This window comes from Cariama cristata, unplaced genomic scaffold (assembly GCF_000690535.1).
Source record: "Cariama cristata isolate BGI_N322 unplaced genomic scaffold, ASM69053v1 scaffold5046, whole genome shotgun sequence".
In the NCBI taxonomy this organism is placed as follows: domain Eukaryota; kingdom Metazoa; phylum Chordata; class Aves; order Cariamiformes; family Cariamidae; genus Cariama; species Cariama cristata.
In genome coordinates this window covers 17878-25726 of record NW_009622548.1, presented here as the reverse complement: position 1 = coordinate 25726, position 7849 = coordinate 17878, and the positions used below count along the sequence as shown (strand labels likewise).

The 7849-nt window shown below is 46.5% G+C and overlaps 1 protein-coding gene across 1 annotated transcript; it reads right to left on the bottom strand.

Moving 5' to 3' along the window:
- Nucleotides 1–4072: 4072 nt before the first annotated feature.
- On the bottom strand, nt 4073–5707 carry LOC104163370 (keratin-associated protein 10-4-like). The gene is made up of 3 exons (XM_009702360.1): nt 5549–5707; nt 5050–5281; nt 4073–4230 (listed from the first exon to the last, which is right to left on the bottom strand). Exons 1-3 carry the CDS (start codon nt 5705–5707, stop codon nt 4073–4075), a joined length of 549 nt encoding a protein of 182 aa, XP_009700662.1.
- Nucleotides 5708–7849: the final 2142 nt, after the last annotated feature.

Here is a 7849-nt window from a genome sequence, read left to right as displayed (position 1 = left end):
TATCCAGTTTAAGGCACCATACTTGACGGAGGTTGGGGGCTAATTGGAAAGAGTCCAGTGGAGAGAGACAAGAAAGATGAGAGCGCTAGACGACATCGTTTTGTGTGTAAAAATTGAAAGAATTTGGTTTGTTTAGTCTGCAGGAGCAACGACTAAAGGAGTATTCACATTTGTAAAAAGCTATTGCAGAGAAGACAGTAAAAAAAAAACAAAAACCAAACCCAGAACCTTGTTCTCCAAATCCCCTGTTCATAGGACAAGAAATTATTGCCTACCTTTAGATTAGGCATTAGGAGAAAATAATCCTGACGGTAATTTTGCAAAGCCCTGCAATACATTTCCTGAGAACGTTATAAAATCATTTACGCAAGTTTTAAAGTAACGGTTAAACAAAGAAGACTTTAGACATTGGCAGTGTTTAAGGCACAGTTCATCCTCTGGCAGAGGCTGGACTAGGTGACTTCTGAAGACCCCTCCTGGCCTTGCCACCCCTGGGGAGGGCCCAGCTCCAGCCCCCTGCGAGCCCCGGGCACTCCTGCTGGGTTTCGGCAGGCGGTGGGGTTGTGTCTGCCCCCACCGGCTCTGCGCCTGGGCCCAGACTAACTCATGAATTTGGGCTGTGAAGTATTTACCGGCATGGTTCAAGACTTGCATTTAAAGATGGGCATTGTGGCTGCCCTCCACTATTTATTTATGACACCTGTGGTTTTAATCCACATGATTACATCTTTTAATGAAATTTCTGATTTTGTAAACGAAGTCACTGATATTTCTTTTCAGCCTTCTGCATTAAGCCCATTCTTTTGTTTTAATTTTTGCTCATTACTAGTCCATATGTAGAATCACAAAATAATGTCTGGGAGAGAAAAAGCTTTTCGAATTATTAATTCTACGTTGTCTTTCACAGTTCACAGAAATATTCCTCACATGGGTAAGAAACTGCTGTTTTATACAGCTAAGATATTTTGTGCCTTTAAATTTTTGTATTAGTCTATGTGAACATTTGCAACTTTTTTGTGTTTCCACTTTGCTAATCTGAGAACTTAAAATTGAAACGTGTTGCCTAAATTGTTCTCTAATTGCTCCTGGGAATAAAGCTTTTGCATTTAGTTCTAGGCCTAGGCTATCTGTTCTCTGGGTCATATCAGCAGGAGAAACAGCAAGCATAGTTTCAGAGGGCCATATGTTTTCTTTTTTGTTTAAAATATCCACAAGCAGACATTCACTTCCGTAGTTTTGTCTCTGCGGAGGAGCTAGAAGTTAACCGTATTAACCCCTGCGGGCCTTTAAGCCGTACAGAGCAGATGGGGCTGTGAGCTGCCTGAAGCCACAGTGCCTTGGCCGTGTTGCCCACCACCTCCTTCAGCGCTTCCACTGGGGTGTCTCTTCATCGGTCTCTGCTCCGGTACGTACTTGTCAATTCTCCGGGGGAATTTGTCTCTACGTGTTTGCAAAAGGTGAGTTCAGGCGGCCTTGATCTGGTAATAGGATTCTTGTGCTAGTAGTTAAAACTACTAGTTCTGCCTTCCTGAATGACTGAGATAATTTTTATTTCTTGTGGTGAAGCTAAGGGCTCTGTCATTTAATCCTGATCCCTTTGGGATTGTCCTCCTTCAACAGCAGGTCATCACAAACTAAGTTACATGTTTTTTGTAGCGGTTGGCCACTGGCACATTGTGGAAACGGTTGCAGTGATACACTCTCGTACTACTTTGTTTAAATTACTGTCTGTGCTTTTGCAGAGTCTTAGGGTGACTTACTCATTTGTATGTAGTAGTATCAATACACTGACCTCTGAAATGAGTTAGGAAGCTGTCCAACAGTGGTGAGTAGCTGACAATTCAGAAAGGAAAGTGACAATTCCTGTGTCCAGTTAAAAAACAAACAAACAAACAAACCATATATCCACACCTGCAACCCCATTATTGTAGTAGTAAAAGCCTGAACTGAAGAAAAACCCCAAACCACCGAAGAAGTAGCTACCAGAGATCCAGCCATGTTCAACCCAAACATAGCAGCTTATCTGGATCTGCTTATCTTCAGCCATCGCTATGTGAACACCTTCCACCTGAAGTACCTCAAACTGTAAGGAGGTACTGTGGATTCCAGCAAGGTCCATGGATTTTCCAGAATTTTCCTGGACACCCTGGAGGGTGGTCCTGTGGTGTTTTCTTTCAGTAGGCCCAACGTTCATGATGGATGCATTACACCTACGCCAAATCAGAAAATCCTGCAGTAATGTGACAACTAAAATTGTGTTGCAGCATTCAACCAGTGGAAACTCAAAATGGAGCAACTCTGACTGAAGGCCAATGTTATTGTTTGCTTTTTTTCCCTTCTGTACATAAGGTTATATTCTTATTTTCCAGCACTTTTCCTTCTTACAGACTCCCAAGTTCCTTGGAGATAAAACAAATCAAACTGTCTTGACAATACAAAAAGAAGTAAGCTTTTCTGGCCCCATCTGTGTTTGTGTAACCCATGCATGTGTGACACTGGTAAATGAAGCACTAGAACCAAGAATGTGAAACATTAATAATTTTTTTTCTGAGGAAATACTTATTTCATTAAAATAACCGGTCATTCTAGAAGTATCTGTGGGAGCAATGTGCAGTGTGAACTGGAATATGAACAATTTGAGCTCTGTGCTGGTTAGTGCTCCTCACCATCGATGTGACTCGGGGGTAAGCTGCTTAGCTACGTACCCACGTTACGCGCGTGCAAACACCGTCTGTCTGCTCTTCATATGTCTTGCTTAGTAATTACGAGCTGGTTTGAATTGTGTGCCTGCATGAGCCAAAAAAACAGCCACACAATATTGACTGGGAATATTGTAACCTGAACATCTCTTAAGGATACGGGCGTGAATGAGGATGTACTTTTTAACCTACCAAACTAGGTTTCTAATTCATGGATAAAGGCAATCAACATTGCTGATGAAATTTGACCCCCCCAGAGGAGAGAAATGTTCTTGTTTGTTGTTCAGAAAAATGTGGCAAATCAGCAAAGTGGATTCAGTGACTTACTTGTGTTTTCCTAATCTTGGAAGAGGATAATTTATGAAGAAATGAAAAGACATTTGTAAAGCTCCTGACTGTGGCTCTGGGTTAAGGATTGCTGGTTTTCAGAATGCTAGGCCAGCTTATATAGTGCCCTATAAAATCATATATGAAGTCTTAAAAGCTGTAATAAAATTTACATTTTTCAAAATCAGAAAGCAGAATGCTTCTACAGCAACATTTTTAAGTGCAGCAAGGTGTTCATACAAAAGCTCTGCTAGACCGTGTGTTCGCTGTGATACAACCAGCGTATGGGCATTGGCAGTTTCAAGCACAACTGTGTTCCTGGTGCATTCATCACAAATCCCTGAGCGAGAATTACCAGTGCACGCTGGCACAAAAGACCATAATTGAGTGTGTGACCTCACAGTCATTTGACGTCTTCTTTGTTTTAGAAGGGTTTGTCTTACTAAAGAGTACTTTCACTTGATTTGTACCTATAAAAACCTACCTGTGACATTTTGGTGCCATTGAGAACGTGGCAAAACAGCCCCTGGACATCAGTGAGACGCAGGCTTTGTGCCAGCATGGGATTTTTAAAAGTACCTGCTTGGCCTTGTGTGACATTTGCTTCTGTACATCCTGATACTTGGTTTGGCTTGTTCCAGCGGCACACCACTGTCAGCCCCTTTTACAGCTGTTCCGACGTGACCGAGCATGTTTAGTCGGGAAATGAGAAGGGAGGGCTTTTCAGCTGTCAGGGCAGAGATTCAGAACAATAGAGTAGCAGAGGAAAAAAACCCCAAACAACTGGACCTGGACCTGGACCTGTATGGTCGTTTGAGCAACACTTTCAATTAGTTATCCACCAGACATGATTTCTGTAAAGGGCATTAAGTTATTCTCTAGAGGGAGAGTTTTATGCTCAGTCTAGCCTATTGCACACCACAGAATTTTTCTGCAGCCTTTACATTATAATACTTATTTCCCCCACCCTTGACTTATTTCCCCATCTGATAAAATGAGGCTGATCGTGCTTCTTTCACCCATGGGATGGTTTGAAGAAAAACATGTCAGGCAGCGAGGCACAGCTCTCCACAACGGGGGCCATCGCAGTGTTTGAATCCGCTTGCCACCAAATCTGGCAGCAACTCCCCCGTTGCCAGGGGGAGGTTGACCTGTGGTTTTTCTGTAACTGGTAGAGCTAAGCCATGGTTCAGCCAAGCATTAACTGGTTGGAGAACACACACAGCAGTAAGCAGTAAAATAGGCTTTACTTTTTAGGCCTCTTTTACTCTTTTCATCAGCACCTGAAGAGCTGTGAGGGAAGATGAAGCCTTGGGAAGCATTTATGCTACATTTCCAGGCTGGTTTTCTGGAATGCATGGAAAACCCAGCAGATACGTCCATAGATGCACAGCTGTACCTCCAGCCGCAGACGCGTCTTTGCAAGCGTGGCTGTGAGCAGCTGCCCTGGCTGCTGAGGGGCGGCCGGGCAGGGGGCAGCACGAGGGGCTCACACAGCTCTGCCCACAGCACGGGGGGCTCACACAGCTCCCCTAACATCACAAGGGGCTCACACAGCTCCCCTGATATCACAGGGGGCTCACACAGCTCTGCCCACAGCACGGGGGGCTCACACAGCTCCCCTAACATCACAAGGGGCTCACACAGCTCTGCCCACAGCACGGGGGGCTCACACAGCTCTGCCCATAGCATGGAGGGCTCACACAACTCTCCTCACATTGCAGGGGGCTCACACAACTCTCCTCACATCGCAGGGGGCTCACACAGCTCTGCCCACAGCACGGGGGGCTCACACAGCTCCCCTAACATCACAAGCACGGGGGTCTCACACAGCTCCCCTGATAGCACAGGGTGCTCACACAGCTCTGCCCACAGCACGGGGGGCTCACACAGCTCCCCTGATATCGCAGGGGGCTCACACAGCTCTGCCCACAGCACGGGGGGCTCACACAGCTCTCCCCATAGCATGGAGGGCTCACACAGCTCTCCTCACAGCACAGGGGGCTCACACAGCTCTCCTCACAGCATGGAGGGCTCACGCAGCTCTCCTCATATCGCAGGGAGCTCATGCAGCTCTCCTCACAGTATGGAGGGCTCACACAGCTCTCCTCACATTGCAGGGGGCTCACACAGCTCTCCTCACAGCATGGAGGGCTCACACAGCTCTCCTCACAGCACAGGGGGCTCACACAGCTCTCCTCACAGCATGGAGGGCTCACACAGCTCTCCTCACATTGCAGGGGGCTCACACAGCTCTCCTCAGAGCATAGGGGGCTCACACAACTCTCCTCACATCGCAGGGGGCTCACGCAGCTCTCCTCACATCGCAGGGGGCTCACACAGCTCTCCTCACAGCTGTGGGCTAGCAGCCCAACGAGGCCAGGGGAGAGGCGGGCACACCTGGCTGAGCAGTGGGGAGAGGGTGGCCCAGAGTGCCCAGAGCTGGGGTTCGGGTGGGCACTGGCAGCGGACAATCAGCAGTTTGGTGCCCGGATAGCCCGTGAAGGGTGTTGGGCTCGCACCTCTGGCTGCTTCCCGCCTTCGGAGGACGTGTGCCGGTCACTCAGGAGCTGCGTTACTGCAGGAGTTTGCTGGAAGACGGGCTGAGCCTCCGGCTGCCGCTGGCCTGGAGGGGAAGGAGGGGTGAGTACGTGCTCTGCGGGGTACCCAGCTTCACACATGCGGTACCAGAAAGAGAGTCTGCGAGGCACAGGCGGGGGGTACTGTAATGGTGGGCGTTTCGCAAGCCTGAGCGTCTGCTCGTGGTACCTGCTAGTGTTCAGGTAAAAGAGAAAATCTGGAGGCTGTCCCTAGGAAAGCTAACCAAAGGTAGGCAGGATTTGGTAACTCCAGACGAGAGGCTGTGACCACCTACACGCAGGACTTTGACTGCCCTGCAGCGAGACCTGAGGGGACGCTCCGGAACCTTCCTCTGTCACCACCACCTCCTCCTCGGGGGCACCGGTGCATGTGGCAGGTCACAGTGAAATGAAAATGGGATTTTTGTTCTTTCCTTCAAAAAATGGTTTTTGTTTATGTTCTCTGACTTAAATTTATATCGAAAAATACAAGGTAGAAAAGACGTTTCAAAAGACTGCCATATTCTTACCTGTGAACTGCCACTTCCCTGTGGGAAGAGTTTGTCACTGTTAAACAGACGAGCGCTAAAATCAAGCTAGAACACTAGTATGAAAACACTGCTGTAGCTTGGTTTTGTGGGATGTACTTTAACTGCCGATATTTTATTCAGTTTCCTCCATAACTGTTTACAGAACTTTTAGTTAAAGTCCTCACTGACAGACCTGCAGGGAAGCGGTGGGGCGGGCGGGAGGCAGCCTTAAATGAAAGCTAAGGGGTGTTGTGTTCTTCTTCAGTTGTTGGGAGGTTGTTGAAAAGTAATCCTGAAATTTAGGCTAGAGAAGGAACTTGAATGAAGGAACTTTTCTTGTATCAAACAGCAGCAGAAGAGAAGCAAATGTTTGGTGTATCTGTAGTGCTATCAGGCAAACAGGCTGGTTGGGTTAATCTGCATAGCACCATCCTGAGTTCTGTGTAGTGCACTGGATTTATTTTTATATGAATGTTGTGCATTTGGAATTTGATCCTGTCTTATTTTGAATGTCGAACTGTAATTACCTGTGCAGAAATTGAATGGGGACTACAGTTTCTGTGTTTCTGTGTGTATATACGCATAAAAATATTGGTGTGAATATATATATGTAAATTTAATAGAGGAATTAAAATATATATGATTTGCTGAATTTTGTAGCCACAATAAGCAACTCAGTTACTTTTGGATCCTTTTGAAATTTCTGTCCTTAATGTGTGAAGTGAAAACTTAGGAAGTGAGGGAGAAAGATTCTGCTTGACCATCATTCTATATACTAACTTCTAAAAGCAGGGTTAAAAATCCTTCATGAGAGGAATTGCCACAGTTCAGCACTTAACTGGGCCTCCCTCTGAGAGGAAAGACGGGAAAAATATCTGTTGAATACAAAGTATTGCTAGTTCCCTTGTGTGCTGGAGGGGAAATGCTAGGTGATAACCCTACTTGAGACTGCAGGCTCATCTTGGTATCGAGTTGTCAGTTGCTATTGGAAGCTCCTTACACGTTCAACTCAAGGCAGGCAGGTGGTAAAGAAAAAGATAAAAGATGCTGTAAATAAAAGTATTATCTTTCCTTGCCTTGGCTTCTTGAACTGTGAGCTTATGAACTCTAAAGGGTTTACTGAGTCAGTAGGAATCGACTCATAGTCCATCAACCCTGTCTCTAAGAGAGACGGTTGTAATCAGTATCCCCAAACCATCACATCTCCCCAAACCATCACGTCTCCTTCTAGGGAGTCTGTGGCTGAAGGGCAGGGGGGAGAGCCTTATGCATCTGGAGGCAGGGTTTTGTCTTTTGAGGGTGCTTTTTTGTAAGTAAGGGTTATGGTTTGTGGAGAAATGCTCCAAGAGGCTTGCTTAATACCCCTCTGTGATATGTTTGACTTTCTTTGGTTTCCTGAACTCAGTACTCATTCATCGAAAAGTAAAGTAACTCCTGTGGGGGTGGGAAGGGGAGAGAAATTTCAGGCAAGACTGAAGCAATGTTGGATATTAAGTATGAGACTGAAGCACGTCCCCGAACGGCTCCTGCTGAGATGCTGATAGCTGCTCCGCTCACCCGTATTACACTGAATCTCTTCCAGCGTTCTTGCCAGAACAAGCGGTCTTTTCAGTCGTACTCCAAGTGAAGAGAAGTCAAAATGTAACCTTAAACCGGTGAGCTTGAGAGCCAGCATTGCAGGGGCTGTGGAGTGCTTTTTCTGCCAAGCAGGTAG

Bases quoted from the DNA above. Each gene is read 5' to 3' on its own strand.
- LOC104163370 (XM_009702360.1), bottom strand. From the start codon at position 5,707: ATGTGTGAAGCTGGGTACCCCGCAGAGCACGTACTCACCCCTCCTTCC. The intron at 5,282-5,548 runs GTGCGAGCCCAA...TGCTCTGAGGAG, and splicing joins AAGGCGGGAAGCAGCCAGAG to AGCTGTGTGAGCCCCCTGCA. The intron at 4,231-5,049 runs GTGAGGAGAGCT...TTCTCCAACCAG, and splicing joins CTGCGTGAGCCCTCCATGCT to TTAATGCTTGGCTGAACCAT.